Raw genomic sequence first — 17543 nt, forward strand, 5'->3', positions numbered from 1 at the left:
CAATGAGATTTTTTTCTAAGAGGACACAAGATTTGTATTCAGTATTTGAAGGTCATTAAGGAAAGCAGGTGAGATGCATTCCCTGCATGCACTGTGGGAACTTGGCCTGACTCTCCATCATCAAAACTGGGCCCCATCTGAGGTCTACACCTCATCTGAACTAGTAGTTCTCACCTAGGGGTTATTTTGTTCCCCCTAGGGGACATTTATCAATGTCCAGAGACACTTTATTGTCTTAACTGCTGGGAGATGATGTGCTGTTGACATCAGGGCGGCCTCAAGGATGCCACTAAACATTTCATACGGAGGAGCGTCCACAGCAAAGAATTGCCCAGTCCACAGTGTCAGTGGTGCTGCTGTTGAGAAACTCTGGTCTAAAATCAGGTGAACAGAGAGCCAAGTTTCTGTTTATGAAGGAAGAAAGTCAACACTAACACTTGCCTGTCTCTCTCATTTAAAGGTATGTTGGAGGTCATCGAACAAGCAAGATCATGAGGTTTGTTGATAAAATTACCAAGTCAAAGTATTTCCAAAAAGCAACAGAGACAGAATTCATTAAAAAGAAGATTGAAGAAGTCTCCAATACACCCCTACTGCTAACTGTAGAAGTACAAGAATGTAGAGGAACCTTGGCAGTGAACATTCCACCTCCTGCGACTGATCGAATATGGTATGAATGTAGAAGGCCCCTCAGGGTCAGCCAGTGATTCCCTTTGAGCATGATCATAAAAGTCATAGTCTGCTGACCCTTGACATTACGGAAAGTACCTTCTTCCTGGGAAGAAGTACTTTCAAACGTTTTTCTTGGGACCTTAAAGTTAGTTGTAAATCTGATTTTACTTTTCTTCTGTGAGTGGTTAATTCCCATATAAAGATATACCTTCAGGGCTTCCCAGGCGGTACAGTGTAAAGGATCTGCCTGCCAGTGTAGGAGACAGGAGACTGGTGTTCTATCCCTGGGTTGGAAACATCCCCTGCAGGAGGAAATGGCAACCCACTCTAGTATTCTTGCCTGGAGAATTCCATGGACAGAGGAGCCTGGAGGGCTACATCCATGGGGTCACAGAGTTGGACACGACTGAGCAACTGAAGCACGCACATGTGTTATTATACCATGAAATAATAATTCAGACTTTTTTTAAATGGTGAGAAATACCCATCTTCGACATGTCCCTGGTGGTCCAGTAGTTAAGACTCTGGGCTTCCACTACAGGGGGCATGGATTCAATCCCTGGTTGGAGAACTGAGATCCCATATGCTGCGCGGTGCAGTCAAAAATTAAACAAAAAAATACTCACCTTCACACTTAGGAAGAGTTAAGGTCAACCAGTGAAGTTTGTGGGATGAGCTGTTTCTAGGTCTTCCTCCTCTCTCAAGTCAACCCTTTCCACCAGGAAGAAGAGCTGCGATTTGTAGAACGCTTATTCTCTGCCGGGCCAGTCTTCACAGCATCCTGTGGAGACAGGGCTACCATTATGCCCCACTTTACAGATGGGGATCACACATCCAGCAGAGTCCTGGGTGGTGAGGGAAGACTTGCCCAGGTCAGACCTGCACGTGGAGGAGGCAGGATGTGTGCTTGGTAACTCTGGTAGATTGTGAAAGTCCCTCAGTCGTGTCCGACTCTTTGCGACCCTGGAATTCTCCAGGCCAGAAGAGTGGAGTGGGTAGCCTTTCCTTTCTCCTGGGGATCTTCCCAACCCAGGGATCAAACCCAGGTTTCCTGCATTGCGGATGGATTCTTTACCAGCTGAGCCACCAGGGAAGTCCAAGAATACCAGAGTGGGTAGCCCGTCCCTTCTCTAGCAGATCTTCCTGACCCAGAAATCGAACCATGGTCTCCTGCATTATAGGTGGATTCTCTCCCAGCTGAGCTACTGAGAAGGGTGACCCAAAGAGTTGTCATTTGAATGAACCAGTGGGTTTTAACCCTACCTGCATGTCGCAGTCACCTGGGGACTTGTTAAAGCTGTGCCGAGCCCAGCCCCCATGATTCTGGGATTGGGAGACTAAGCCAGGACTGAGAATCACTGAAAAAAATTATTCATGATCCCAGCAAAAGGAAATCACTATTTCTAAATCTCAATCTTAAGTTGGCAAGTAAGACCTATAAATATGCATAAGGGTATATAGTGATTACATAAAAGACCTCATTGTACCAGAAGCTACACTCATATGAAAAAGATTGTTGTTGTTTACTCGTTAAGTCATGTCTGACTCTTTTGCAAGCCCATGGCCTGCAGCCCATCAGGCTCCTCTGTCCATGGGATTTCCCAGACAAAAATACTGGAGTGGATTGCCGTTTCCTTCTCCAGGGGTTCTTCCCAGCCCAGGGATTGAACCTGAGTCTCCTGCATTGGCAGGCAGATTATTTAACGCTGAGCCACCAGGGCTGCTGCTGCTGCTAAGTCACTTCAATTGTGTCCAACTCCTAGTGACCCAATGGACTGCAGCCTACCAGGCTCCTCCGTCCATGGGATTTTCCAGGCAGGAGTACTGGAGGGGGGGTGCCATTGCCTTCTCTGGAGCCACCAGGGCAGTCCTATGAAAAAGATACCTCTGTTCTCTCATCACATGAAACCAGCATGCTGTTGCACATCCTTGGTGTTCAGGAGGACTTGTAAAAATGATTACAAAAGGGTTGTTTAATTGGCTGATCATTTAATGATGATATTGGTGTTTTCCTAGTAAAAACTTTAAAATACTATTTAGGATTTTATTTTTAAAAAGTAATATTTTCACTGGAAGAACATGAAAACAACAACAAAAACTAAGAACCTATAACTTTAGCATCCAAAAATAACCAGATACTACCTTACTGTGCAGCTTAATAAAAAAAAAAATTTTTTTAATAGTAAGAGTTGATACACATCTTCTTTTTACTCCCAAGCTTTGACTTAGGAGTTACAAACACCACTGCTCAATGGTAATTAGAATTAGAGGCCTCTAGCCTAGTAGCTCCGGAGAAGCAGTGGCACCCCACTCCAGTACTCTTGCCTGGAGAATCCCATGGACGGAGGAGCCTGGTGGGCTGCAGTCCATGGGGTAGCTGAGGGTCGGACACGACTGAGCGACTTCACTTTCACTTTTCACTTTCATGCATTGGAGAAGGAAATGGCAACCCACTCCAGTGTTCTTGCCTGGAGAATCCCAGGGACGGGGGAGCCTGGTGGGCTGCTGTCTATGGGGTCACGTAGAGTCAGACATGACTGGGGCGACTTAGCAGCAGCAGCAATGCAGGCGACATAAAAGATGCCGGTTCAAGCCCTGGGTCATGAAGATTCCCTGGAGGGGAAATGGCAGCCCACTCTAGTGTTCTTGCCTGGACAATCCCATGGACACAGGAGCCTGGTGGGCGATAGTCATGGGGTCGCAAAGAACCAATTCTTCATGACTGAAGCGACTGCGCACACACAGCCTAGTGCTACTCAGTGCATGCTTGAGTGCTGAACTATTTGTTATTAATCCACAAAGATAACTATACATATTCAGAGTGTTTAGAATATTTATAGCAACTTGCCATTTTTATCTTATGGGCAGACCTTGTCTGACTATGCTTTGCTTTCTTGTACTTGCCCATACTGCATTTTTTACAGATTGAAAGTTTGTGGCAACCCTGCGTTGTCAGATGATAGTTATCTTTTTTTTTTAAGCAATGAAGTATTTTTTGATTGAGGTATATACCTTGTTTTGCACACCTAGTAGACTACAACATAGTGTAAATATAATTTTTATATGCACTGGGAAACCAAAAATGCACGTAACTCTATTGCAGTGTTAGCTTTGGTGCGGCAGTTTGGAACTGAGCCCACATATCTCCAAGGTGTACCTGGATGTTTTAAAACGTTGGTCCATGATGGATCAAAGTTTTTAGTTTGAGAGCACACAGTCTCTTGACTGGATACCTTACCAACAGTCCTGAGTGCCAGTCAGCTCCACTGAGAAGCCGTAATAATCACAGTGTGGAGTGTGGAGTGAAAAAGCAGATTACAGAAGGCTCTCTGTTTATGTATGCATATTAGGGGTGTGGGGGAAATTGATCGTGTTTCTCTCAGTGGTCCTATCTTGGTTATAGATCCAGAGAGAGACAGTGTTATTTCCTGCTTTATACACTTTTATATTTGGGGTTTTGTAACAGATGTATCGTACTCTCATAAAAATAGAAACAAAAAATATCTTTGCCATTTTAGGAAAAACGAAAACCAGAAATAATGCCCAGGTCATGGACTTTTCCAGTGGTGTTTCCTGGCTGTCTTAGTTTGTCAGAACTGTTCCCCAGTCATCACAGTCCTGGGTCCAGGGAATTCACAATTCATACCTGCTGCAGTGAAGTATTTTTTTTTAGAAGGGATTTTCAGCAGAAGAAAACATTTTCAAGTACTGATAAAGCCTTGTGTAAATGAGGAATGTTTACTCTGGGTACCATCCACTTCTTTTCTTTGCTTCTAAATGTGGTTATTTGTCTTCTTTTAAAAGGTATGGATTCCGGAAGCCACCATATATTGAGCTGAAAGCTCGGCCAAAACTTGGAGAGAGAGAAGTGACTTTAGTTCATGTGACAGACTGGATAGAGAAGAAACTGGAACAAGAGTTTCAGGTATACCTGCTGGGTCATCTCATTTCATGCTGAGTCTAAAAGCTCTGGGCAGAACAGAGGTCCAGGATCCTCCTTGGAAAATCTGATGAAAGCTATGGACCCTCATCTGGGGAAAGTACACATGTGATCAGAGAGGCATAAAATTTCAGGTTTAGTTTTAGAAACCCTGAAACTCATCCACATCCTGTTACATAGTCTTCAGAGGAAACTCAAAACGTTGGGGTCAAAGAGCAAAATGACTGTCATGTCCCCGTAGGCCTGGTGAGGGTTACGTCGTCCATCTGCTGGGACCATCTTTGGACTTTTCCCCTAGGTGGGGCCTGGAGTTGGCCCGTGAGTAGCACCTGGGCGGTGGTCAGGGAAGCCTTTCCTGCCCTGGTGTGGTACCCACCTTGCTCAGTTTGTGTGTTTCTACATTCTACATGCAGCTACCACCTGCCTTGGGAGTTCAAAGATGAATCAGGCCTCTCCCCACCCTGTGAATCTTCGAGGGTAGTCCTGGAGTTGACTCAGCCAGAGCTCATTCTCCAAGTCTGTCTCTGCATTCTTCCACCACAGGAAATAGCAGTGTGGCCAAGGCCTTGCAATGAGCTATTTCTATTAAATTTTTATCAGGTTTTTGAGGCATAGCTGACTTTTAAGGTTTTATGGATTAACAGACTATTTTATAATGAATTTCACTTTCTGAAGAAGACCCATATTATGTTTGCAGTAGTACCTTTTGAGTCATTGCCTTTAAAATTATACTTTTTATTATCTAAAAACTATATTATTTAAAAGCTGTAGCTGTAAATATAACAACCAATTTATGGAAAGCTTTATTTTATCTCCAAAAGAAAAAGCACTTTGAACCTAGTTAGGGGAAAAGCAACCTCATGCCTGTAGTTCTTTTTCTTTTTCCTACATGAGGAATTTGGGTGGGTCATCTCTTTTAAAAGTATTGGGCTAGAATGGTCACCCCTTCTAGGGGGCAGACTTTGGTGCATGGTATTTTCGAGGCAAGTTGGGAAGTTGAAGGGTAACTGTTTGCATTCTCCCAAGGCCACATGCTTTTGTTTTTGCTTTTGGAAGCATTTCTGAAGTTGAATACATTGCCAGAATTCACTTACATAAAATTAGTTTATAAATAGGCAAAGCACCATTGCTGTCAATCACTGATTATCCTTTGGGTGTTCATGATAGTAGGATTTCTTTTCTATGCAGCTTTAACTGGTTCTGGTTTGGGGGAAAAAAATAGCTTACTTTTTTGTTGCTAGGATTTTAAGTGCTAGGATAAAATTTACTTAGAACAAGTGTTCTGGATATAGTCATTTGGAATCCTGTGAGCAGCTTATGCCAATTCTCTTAATGTTATTTATCAACTCATGAGTAATTTTATTATATGTACGTGAACTCAAAGGCTGCTTCTGCCTCACAGGCTATTGGGTTCTCATGTTCATGCACTGGTGTTGATCCCTCCAGGCTTTCTGAATATTATAGAGGAATTAGTTTGGAATGTGTAAGAAAAGTTGTTTCATATGGATTTTAAAAACTTGTCTAAAGCCTAAAATTCTTATCAGAACACAATAGGGCAACTCCCAGAGAACAGAGCCTTGTTCCATGTCTGTTCCTTCTTTCTGCAGAAAGTTTTTGTCATGCCAAACATGGATGATGTTTATATCCCCATCATGCACTCGGCCATGGATCCTCGCTCCACGTCCAGCCTCCTGAAAGACCCACCTGTGGAGGCCGCTGATCAGCTGTGATGGGTGCAGTCCTGGTGTTCCCAGTAGTGGGAGATAAGCTCAGTGTGGGGTTCTCGGCTGCCATCTGGGCTGCAGCGCTGGCCTTTCCTTGTGCCACCGCTCTGCCCTCTGCCTGCCGGTGCCGGTCCCACCCTGAGGTGTCCCGAGACTGGGGTCCAGATTGCCTGCTGCAAAGCTTTGCCTCAGCAAAGGAAAACTGGAAGGATCATCCCGGTGGATCCAGAGGTTACTGGTGACTCCCACCCTGGCTTTTCTGAGCCTACCAGGTTTTGTTGTACCACAAGAGCACATGAAGAGCGAAGCTGCACAGCTGGAAGGCTTCCCTTTGCCTCCTCGATGCCTCCAGGGTCTTTGCTCAGCCAGCCAGCGCAGTGGAACGTTTTCTCGCTTCCCCAGTTCGTGTGTGGCAGCCCCAGAGGACATCAGTGTGGTTCCATGTGTGGAGGGTGGGGAGTGGGATTTTGTGAGCTGTGTCTTTGGTGATAAAAGAGGTGTGCATGGCAACTTACTCTTATTGTGTTTTGGAAGCAAGTAGCCATAGAACATACAACTCTTAACACACTACCAGCTGGGGCGAGAATGGTGGGATTTATGTGTACATTAGGCAAAGCCATGAGATCAAACCATCCCATGCCTTCTACCAACAAGGTACAATCACCTGGTTTCTAACTGATCCCGTTTTCCTGAGACCTGAGCATATGTGAAAATGTCAAACACTGCGCAAGACTGGATTGGAGTGCGGCCAGGAAGCCAGAGCCACCGTCCATCCACCTGGCGCTTCCTCTGTGCTCTGGGAAGCTTTAAATAGGCATAAATGCCTTGTTAACCTAATTGGCTAGGGATGTTTTGTGGGCAGTTTCCTTTTCTGATGGCCAAAACAGGACTGCTCTCTTATCATCTTGAGTCAAGACCAAAAGTTCGCTCAACATCAAACACTACAGATCTCAAAATGAACGTGACATTTAACATTGCCAACTTTATTTTGTGCACTTGTGTCAGAATGTTTAGTTTACAAGTTTCAGGGCTCTCTCAACTGTATAATTTGCTTTGAGAAGTACACTCAAAATACAAATTTTTAATTGTTTAAAGCTGCATTCAACATCAGACTTACCTTGGGTGACTTTTGACAACTACATCTGTGGACAAAGCTAATAGTGTTTTTTTTAAACAGCAGCAGCACCTTGCCTGAACATGACTTTAAAGAAATTAATATATTGAAAGAATATATTTGAACCCTTATTTGATTACTTTAATTGCACCATTAAAACATTTGACTTAAATTATTGGACCATTCCAGTTGGTGTGCTGTTCTCATCGTGTAGGCCGATTTGCCTGTCAGTCCGCATGTCTTCTTCACTGGTCTTATAATTTTTGTGCAATAATTTAAGGCAAAGGACTAGATGCACTATTGTGTAAAGAGATTACACGACTGTACCTTATTGCACTTAATCAAATAGTATGTGGGGGATTTACAATCGCTTGCATTGTTTCACAAATAAATATCTCATGTCAAATACTAGATAAGCATCCAAGTTATTTCTACTTAATCCTGTTCAGGTAACGAACAGAATAAACTATGGCACAGAATCTGAGCTGCCAGTGGCAGCTTCAGTTTCTTGAGTGATCACTGGACTTGTTCTGTTGAGGATCCAACGGAGACCACACCTTGGTACACGCTATGTCCTTTGGTCCTGTCCGACTCTGCAACCCTATGGACTGCAGCCTGCCAGGCTCCTCTGTCCATGGAATTCTCCAGGGTGGAATATTGGAGTGGGTTGCCATGCCTTCTTCCTCCAGGGGATCTTGCTGATCCAGGGATCGAACCTGCATCTTAGATCTCCTTCACTGGCTGGTAGACTCTGCACTAGCACTACCTGCAAAGCCCTCGTAGGCTGAGTTCACACCAACCGCCTACTAACTTGGAGCCACCTCCATTATTAAGCAACAAAGCCATTAAGACACGGCACTCGTGCATACTTGCCTTTCAACACCTGCCACCTTGTCCTCAGAACTGATGCACATTTCAGCTAAGCTTTGGAGCCCATTGTCATCTGTGTTTTAACTGCAAATTGGCACTTGCCATATACCTCTCCAAGGATTAAATCCTGTGTTGCTGCAGCTGGTGACCTTCAACACCCACCCCCAAAAGTGGAGAGCAGTAATAAAGCACTCTGTGCTTCAGGCAGGGACTGGCAGACAGGTCTTCAGATACATTTTCAGGAGCTGAGTTCAACTTTCTCCCTTCATATCCACAAAAACACTGAAAACCTCATGGTGACAACTATCCCTGTGACTAGCAAAAGCTTTACGAGACTAACAAAACTAGAGAAATACGTGCTCAATTGCATGCATCCCCTCACCAAAATCTCTTTTGTACTGACTTGCTTCTTTGGAGCAGTTCTCAGAGCTGTTTCCTGGGCTGCAGCTCTTACTTTGCCCCAAATACTACTTCACTTCAGCCCCCCAGTCATCTCTTTGCCACCCGAGGACTGCAGCACGCCAGGCTTTCCTGTCCATCACCAACCCCGAGAGCTTGCTCAAACTCGTGTCCATCCAGTGGATGATAAAACTCAACTCTCCCTTTGTACACGTTTTTAAAACACCCAGAATGCGGATTACACCTGCAAGTAGGTGCCTATGTTGTGCCCTGTGGCAAAATACCTTGGTACTGTGAGCTGTTCACACTGTCTGGGGCATACTCTATAAGTCAAAGAAAGTGAAGTCGCTCAGACGGGTCCGACTCTTTGCACCCTCATGGACCGTAGCTACCAGGCTCCTTCCTCTATGGGGTTTTCCAGGCAAGAGTACTGGAGTAGGCTGCCATTTCCTTCTCCATGGGAATCTTCCCAACCCAGAGATCAAACCTGTATTTCCTGTATTGCAGACAGACGCTTTACCGTCTGAGCCACCAGGGAAGCCTATTTTAAGGTAGTCCGCGAATACCCCTTATCAAAGTTAGTAAGCTCATGAAGCCCAAGACCGGGAGGCAATTCCAGTGGAGTACACCACGGCCCTTGAACCGTTCAAGGCCACAGCCTATTTCTCATCTCCTCTCCCTGCAGATGGCCATCCACACGGCGGTTAAATGAACCGGCGCGTCTCACAGGTCCCCATGAAAGTGACACTCGGACTCAGGGAAGTCACAAGAAATAAGCAGACTACAGGACCCCCGACGTCTTCCCCAGGCCTCTGTATACCCCGCCCCGGCAGCCCAGGGCGGCCGTGTCGCTCGCGGTTAAAAGGGCCGCCGCCGCGGGGGCAGACGACCCCAGTTATGCGCGAGCACGTGCTCTGGCGCTGCAGCCTGACCCCCGGCGCCACGCGCAGGCGCGGCGGGGGCTCAAAGGCAGCGCGTCGCGACAAACAACACAGAACACTAGCACTGGGATCAAACCATTTTATTGAGGGGCTTCGGGGGAAGATCGAAAAGCTGGGAGGACAATGGCATCCGACGTCCTTCTCGAGCCATCTGCAAGAACAAGAGCTGTGGGTGAGGAGTGCGATGTGCCCGCAAGCCCGTCTATTCCCAGCCGCCGAGGCAGCCCGACTCAGACTCCAGTTCGCATCACCCGCGTCAGCAGTCTAACACGTGCTTTATTTGGGATGTCATCACCGCAGGCCGCCCTCCCTCCGCCCGACTCCCAGGCCCCCGACACAAAACAAACACCACCTCACCTACCCAGCTCTGATTCAGCAGCTGAAAGGAAATGAAACTGGCCTGGTTTTTACTTAAAGAAGCAGACCGGATGTAGTTGGGCGGGCCTTACCGCTATTGACCAATTGCAAGTTAAAACTTCCTGCCACGTGACTGTAAAGTAACTCACTGATTGGCCTGGCTCGCTGAGTCCTCCAGAGTATAGAGTGGTTACATGCCAACCATAGAGATGGGTGTTAAGTAAAGGCTGTGTCCTAAATTTAGTGTCCTAATTCTTCTGATTTCTTTCATCACCTAGGTCACCGGCTTGTGAGTGGTGTATCTCTCTATAGTACACAAAACGGAACAGCACAGACAGTAGGGCGCACCTGTTAGTCTGTTTCACGAGCTAAGCTAGGAGCTGAGGTGACAATAGTCTTGCCCCTGAATTTAAAGTAACCTGTTCTGGCAGAAAAAGCTTGCATTTGAAAGCAGGTCGATGTGCAATCAAATCCTGACTTTGTGATGAATTCGCTTCTTGACCTTGATCACTTAGCCTTTCTGAGCCTCGATTTCTGAAAAACAGAGAAATCCAAAGTAACAGTGGTGTACAAGGATTACATTAATGTCAATCAACTGACACATTCTAAGTGGTAAACAAATACGTGTGTTTGAAGTAGTGGTGTGATGCGGAAAGCTTATGTGATTATATTACTTTAATAAATGCTAAAATAGAAGTAGCTTACTTCAGAGGCCGAAGGGAGAGAAGGTCTAACTTTGGGAAAGCCGAAAGTACTTCTAAGTACTGAGATCAAACTGTGAGGCAGACACATTATTCACAAGTGGACGATAAGAATATGTCCTTGCTATCTGGGTTTGATTTCGGCTTCCAAAGTAACTCACCAGGTAAAGAATCGGAATGCTGGTTAGATTCCTGGATGGGGAAGATGCCCTGGAGGAGGAAATAGCAACCCACTCCAGTATTCCTGCCTGGAGAATTCAATGGACAGGAGCCTGGCAGGCTACAGTCCATGGGGTTACAAAGAGTTGGACACAACAGAGCACTCACACACTCTGGGTTTGATATACTGGGAGAGGGAACAGAAAACACACAGGCGCAATAATCTGGTTATCATTACTTCCTTTATATGTTTTACTTGGGAATTAATTTTCTTTTTTCTCCCAACTTAATAAGGAAAATTTATTGTTTTCTGTAATAATGAAAGTATTTCAGCCTGTGTTTGTATAGTTGAATAGGACTCTTACTTTCCTTATTTTCTACATAGTCTTTAGTTATATTTCTAAATTCTTCTTTGGTCCAAAACAATCATTATTTTGGCAAGTGTATTGTAAACTGTATATGATGTGGACTTTAAGAAAAACCCACAGTGTAAGATGAGTGCGCTGAGTTTATTCAGTGTCTTACTGGGGATTTTAGGCCAGGAGACAGAGAGCTATGAGAAACTGTTCCCAAGAAGCAAGGGAGGAGCCAAGAAATACATGAATTTTTTGCTAAAAACAAAACAAATATAGTTGAACATCAAAGATTACTGCCATTCACAAAAAACAGCCATCTCAATGATTTTAGTGCTTTTCTATATATGGGAAAAGGCAAGAATGTGGGGGTTGTAGACATTTTTCCTTAGATGTGTATCTTAAGTATCTAGGGGCCAGTATCCAAAGCAAAGAATGCTTCCTGTTTTTCTCGCTCCTGATTCCCCTCAGGTCCCCTGTCAGTGGTGGCCAACTGGAGCAGCTAATGGCTTGATCCTTGTAGAACTGGAATGGCAGGCAACATTTTTTTTTCTTGTCAATGATTATTTTCATTGCTGTTTAATAAACCTTTGTTTTTAATTTCAACATTTATTACTCTGTAGTACAGTTTCTACATTGGGAAATTAATTAGTTTTCTTTGTGACCTAAAACATGATCTATTTTTATAAATATTCCACAGATTCTTGAAATGGAGATCTTTTCACTATCATGTACAGATACTGACATGCAGCCTGCCAGGCTCCTCTGACCATGGGATTTCCCAGGCAAGAATACTGGAGTGGATTGCCATTTTCTCTTCTCCAGGGAATCTTCCTGACCTAGGGATGGAACCCGGGTCTCCTGCATTACAGGCAAATTCTTTACCGTTTGAGTCACCAGGGAAGCTCTAATATGTTTTCCAACATGGTGAGTGTAAAAATGATATCTTTGATGCCAGTCATGGGCCAGATAAAGGCCCATGAAGATGAATCGTTCTATGAAGACCTATAAGACCTTCTAGAATTAACACCCAAAAAAGAGGTCCTTTTCATTATAGGAGACTGGAATGCAAAAGTAGGAAGTCAAGAAATACCTGGAGTAACAGGCAAATTTGGCCTTGGAGTACAGGGCAAAGGCTAACAGAGTTTTGCCAAGAGAACACACTGGTCATAGCAAACACCCTCTTCCAACAACACAAGAGAAGACTACACATGGACATCACCAGATGGTCAATACTGAAATCAGATTGATTATATTCTTAGCAGCAAAAGATGGAGTAGCTCTATAGAGTCAGAGAAAACAAGACTGGGAGCTGACTATGGCTCAGATCATGAACTCCTTACTGCCAAATTCAGACTTAAGTTGAAGAAAGTAGCAAAAATCACTAGACCAGGCAGTTCAGTTCAGTTCAGTCACTCAGTCATCTCCAACTCTTTGCGACCCTATGGACTACAGCATGCTAGGCCTCCCTGTCCATCACCAACTCTCGGAGTTTACTCAAACTCATGTCCATTGAGTCGGTGATGCCATCCAACCATCTCATCCTCTGTCATCCCCTTCTCTTCAGGCCTTCAGTCTTTCACAGCATCAGAGTCTTTTCAAATCAGTCAGTTCTTCGCATCAGGTGGCCAAAGTATTGGAGTTTCAGCTTCAACATCAGTCCTTCCAATGAATATTCAGGACTGATTTCCTTTAGGATGGACTGGTTGGATCTCCTTGCAGTCCAAGGGACTCTCAAGAGTCTTCTCCAACACCACAGTTCAAAAGCATCAATTCTTCTGTGCTCAGCTTTCTTTATAGTCCAACTCTTCATCCATACATGACTACTGGAAAAACCTAGCCTTAACTAGATAGACTTGTTGGCAAAGTAATATCTCTGTTTTTTAATATGCTGTCTATATTGGTCATAACTTTTCTTCCAAGGAGTAAGCGTCTTTTAATTTCATGGCTGCAGTCACTATGTGCAGTGATTTTGGAGCCCAAAAATATAAACTCTGCCACTGTTTCCACTGCTTCTCCATCTATTTGCCATGAAGTGATGGGACCGGATGCCATGATCTTCGTTTTCTGAATGTTGGGCTTTAAGCCAATTTTTTCACTCTCCTCTTTCACTTTCATCAAGAGGCTCTTTAGTTCTTCTTCACTTTCTACCATAAGGATGGTGTCATCTGCATATCTGAGGTTATTGATATTTCTCCCGGCAATCTTGATTCCAGCTTGTGCTTCATCCAGCCCAGCATTTCTCATGATGTACTCTGCATAGAAGTTAAATAAGCAGGGTGACAATATACAGCCTTGATGTACTCCTTTTCCTATTTGGAACCAGTCTGTTGTTCCATGTCCAGTTCTAACTGTTGCTTCCTGACCTGCATATAGGTTTCTCAAGAGGCAGGTCAGGTGGTCTGGTATTCCCAACTCTTTCAGAATTTTCCAGAGTTTATTGTGATCTACACAGTCAAAGGCTTTGGCATAGTCAATAAAGCAGAAATAGATGTTTCTAGACCATGCAGATATGACCTAAATCAAATCCCTTATGATTACACAGTGAAAGTGACAAATAGATTCAAGGGATTAGATCTGATAGACAGAGTGCCTGAAGAACTATAGACGGAGGTTCATGACATTGTACAGGAGGCAGTGATCAAGACCATCCCCAAGAAAAAGAAATGTAAAAAGGCAAAATGGTTGTCTGAGGAGGCCTTACAAATAGCTGAAAAAGGAAGAGAAGCTAAAGGCAGAGAAGAAAAGGAAAGATATACCCATTTGAATGCAGAGTTCCAAAGAGCAGCAGGGAGAGATAAGATAGCCTTCCTCAGGGATCAGTGCAAAGAAATTGAAGAAAACAATACAATGGGAAAGACTAGAGATCTCTTCAAGAAAATGAGAGTTATCAAGGGAATATTTCATGCAAAGATGGGCTCAATAAAGGACAGAGATGGTATGGACCTAACAGAAGCAGAAGATATTAAGAAGAGGTGGCAAGAATACACAGAAGAACTATACAGAAAAGATCTTCATGACCCAGAAAACTATGATGGTGTGATCACTCACCTAGAGCCAGACATCCTGGAATGCAAAGTCAAGTGGGCCTTAGGAAGCATCACTACAAACAAAGCTAGTGGAGGTGATGGAATTCCAGTTGAGCTATTTCAAATCCTGAAAGATGATGCTGTGAAAGTGCTGCACTCAATATGCCAGCAAATTTGGAATACTCAGCAGTGGCCACAGGATGGGAAAAGGTCAGTTTTCATTCCAATCCCAAAGAAAGACAATGCCAAAGAATGTTCAAACTACTGCACAATTGCACTTATCTCACACGCTAGCAAAGTAATGCTCAGAATTCTCCAAGTGAGGTTTCAACAGTAAGTGAACAGTGAACATCCAGGTGCTCAGGCTGTATTTAGAAAAGGCAGAGGAATTAGAGATCAAATTGCCAACATTCGCTGGATCATCGAAAAAGCAAGAGAGTTCCAGAAAAACATCTGCTTTATTGACTATGCTAAAGCCTTTGACTGTGTAGATCACAATAAACTCTGGAAAATTCTGAAAGAGTTGGGAATACCAGACCATCTGACCTGCCTCTTGAGAAACCTATATGCAGGTCAGGAAGCAACAGTTAGAACTGGACATGGAACAACAGACTGGTTCCAAATAGGAAAAGGAGTACGTCAAGGCTGTAAATTGTCACCCTGCTTACTTAACTTCTATGCAGAGTACATCATGAGAAATGCTGGGCTGGATGAAGCACAAGCTGGAATCAAGATTGCCGAGAGAAATATCAATAACCTCAGATATGCTGATGACACAACCCTTATGGCAGAAAGTGAAGAAGAACTAAAGAGCCTCTTGATGAAAGTGAAAGAGGAGAGTGAAAAAGTTGGCTTACAACTCAACATGCAGAAAACTAAGATCTGGTCCATCACTTCATGGCAAATAGATGGAGAAGCAGTGGAAACAGTGGCAGAGTTTATATTTTTGGGCTCCAAAATCACTGCACATAGTGACTGCAGCCATGAAATTAAAAGATGCTTACTTCTTGGAAGAAAAGCTATGACCAACATAGACAGCATATTAAAAAGCAGAGATGTTACTTTGCCAACAAAGTTCTGTCTAGTCAAAGCTATGGTCTTTCCAGTAGTCATGTATGGATGTGAGAGTTGGACTATAAAGAAAGCTGAGTGCCAAAGAATTGATGCTTTTGAACTGTGATGTTGGAGAAGACTCTTGAGAGTCCCTTGGACTGCAAGGAGATCCAACCAGTCCATCCTAAAGGAAATCAGTCCTGAATATTCATTGGAAGGACTGATGTTGAAGCTGAAACTCCAATCCTTTGGCCACCTGATGCAAAGAACTGACTCATTTGAAAAGACCCAGATGCTGGGAAAGATTGAAGATGGAAGGAGAAAGGGACAACAGAGGATGAGATGGTTGGATGGCATTACCAACTTGATGGACGTGAGCTTGAGTGAGCTCTGGGAATTGGTGATGGACAGGGAAGCCTGGCATGCTGCTTTCCATGGGTCACAAAGAGTTGAACACGACTGAGTGACTGAACTGAACTGATGGGCCAGGTATGGTGTCATGTATATTATTGATTTAGTCCTCTTAGAAATGCTGAGCTAGCATTTTAATTAGGGTTTAGTGGTTGTAAGTGATGGCAACCCAACTCAGACTAGCTGGTCTAAATAGGGTAGCATGTCTGACTCTTTGTAACCCCATGGACTGTAGCCTACCAGGCTCCTCTATCCATGAGGTTTCCCAGGCAAGAATACTGGAGTGGATTGCCATTTCCTACTCCAATGGATCTTCCCAGCCGAGGGACTGAACCTGCATCTCGAGTCTCCTGCATTGGCAGATGGATTCTTTACCACAGGTGCCACCTGGGAAAGCCCATAAATAGGGGAAAGTTTAGTTAAACAGGGGAAGACAAGCTGTGCAGGCTGATCTCAAGGCAACTAGAGGCAGAACTTAAGTTTGTCCAGGACTCCTTTACCACATCTGTGCTTCTCTTTATTTGTCAGGTTTGTTTTTTTTTTGTTTTGTTTTGTTTTTTTTGTTTTGTTTTGTTTTTGATGTTCAAGCTGGTTTTTTTTAATTTTGAAATGGCTTTCATTACAGATGGAGGCAGCTCCTGGGCCTCACATTCCTGGCTTTGCCAGTAGAAAGGAAATGAGTCCTTTTTGTGGCTCTAGTTGGGGCCAGATCGGATATAAGCACACCCATGGGTCAAATAAAGGTGTCAGATGGGTAGCTGTTTCGGTCAACTATTACTACATAACAAACAACTCCATAATTCAGTGGCATTACACAACAGTCCTTTTATTATCTCTCGCAATTCTGTGGGTTAACTAGCCTTGTGAAGTGAAAACAGTTTGCCTCTTTTATCTTTTGCCTCAAGCCCAAAGACACAGCCAAGCCAAAGATTGGGAGAAGGAAGGATTTATTACTTGCAGGAAGTAAGGAGAATGCCTTTTCATACTGTTCATGGGGTTCTCAAGGCAAGAATACTGAAGTGGTTTGCCATTCCCTTCTCCAGTGAGATGTGAGAGTTGGACTATAAAGAAAGCTGAGCACTGAAGAATTGATGCCTTTGAACTGTGGTGTTGGAGAAGATTCTTGAGAGTCCCTTGGACTGCAAGGAGATCAAAGCAGTCAATCCTAAAGGAAATCAGTCCAGAATATTCATTGGAAGGACTGATGCTGAAGCTGAGATTCCGATACTTTGGTCACCTGATTCAAAGAACTGACTCATTGGAAAAGACCCTGATTCTGGGAAAGATTGAAGGCAGGAGAAGGGGATGGCAGAGGATGAGATGGTTGTATGGCATCACTGACTCTGATGGACATGAGTTTGAGCAAGCTCCAGGAATTGGTGATGGACGGGAAGGCCTGGCGTGCTGTAGTCCATGGGGTCTCAAAGAGTGGGACACAAGTGAGCAACTGAACTGATCTGAACTGAAGGAGAATGCCAGGGATATTTCACAAAGCAGTGTCTCCCCAAACAGCAAAATTAGGGAAGTTTTAAGCTAAGGGAATGTTCATATTCATGAAGGGGCTGGGGCTGTGTGTATTCATGAAGGGATTTGAGTAAAGGAGAATTCAGCACAAAATTGGGGCAGTGTTTGACAAGGTCCAAACTTTAGTTGCTTGAAGTCACAGAGGTCAGAAAAATATCAACATCATTCTTTAGGTTCAGACCAGTCTGGGGTCTTAGCCATCCTCCACCTAGGAGGGGGCCTTAGTTCCTGTAGAACAACTCCAAGGCCATACCAGCTTATTATGTATATCCCTTAAGGAGGAACTTGGACTCTTT

The 17543-nt window shown here is 44.1% G+C and overlaps 1 protein-coding gene, 1 long non-coding RNA gene and 2 other non-coding genes across 6 annotated transcripts in view; 1 reads left to right on the top strand and 3 right to left on the bottom strand.

The window, feature by feature from the left end:
- The window catches only part of TEX2 (testis expressed 2), a 114483-nt gene extending 106622 nt beyond the window's left edge, over positions 1 to 7861 (top strand). For all 3 annotated transcript variants that reach the window (XR_015147416.1, XM_086356938.1, XM_086356937.1), the window contains 3 exons: positions 461 to 670; positions 4477 to 4597; positions 6220 to 7861. Coding sequence is in view for 2 of the 3 variants with exons in the window: in XM_086356938.1 (XP_086213064.1) it covers positions 461 to 670; positions 4477 to 4597; positions 6220 to 6342 (454 nt within the window). In the remaining variant the exon portion in view is untranslated. The remainder of the gene's footprint in view (positions 1 to 460; positions 671 to 4476; positions 4598 to 6219) is intronic.
- A 1701-nt stretch (positions 7862 to 9562) lies between these two features.
- Positions 9563 to 9695, bottom strand: LOC147351350 (small nucleolar RNA SNORA76). Its single transcript, XR_015148497.1, has one exon. It is a non-coding gene; the product is annotated as a small nucleolar RNA SNORA76 (small nucleolar RNA).
- Positions 9696 to 9725: 30 nt separating this feature from the next.
- LOC147351351 (uncharacterized) lies at positions 9726 to 10551 on the bottom strand. The gene is made up of 2 exons (XR_015147417.1): positions 10022 to 10551; positions 9726 to 9811 (listed from the first exon to the last, which is right to left on the bottom strand). It is a non-coding gene; the product is annotated as an uncharacterized LOC147351351 (long non-coding RNA).
- LOC147351352 (small nucleolar RNA SNORD104) lies at positions 9889 to 9958 on the bottom strand. Its single transcript, XR_015148484.1, has one exon. It is a non-coding gene; the product is annotated as a small nucleolar RNA SNORD104 (small nucleolar RNA).
- Positions 10552 to 17543: the final 6992 nt, after the last annotated feature.

This window comes from Bos grunniens, chromosome 19 (assembly GCF_055505025.1).
Source record: "Bos grunniens cultivar Pamir isolate PY7600 chromosome 19, Bosgru_T2T1.0, whole genome shotgun sequence".
Classification (NCBI taxonomy): Eukaryota; Metazoa; Chordata; class Mammalia; order Artiodactyla; family Bovidae; genus Bos; species Bos grunniens.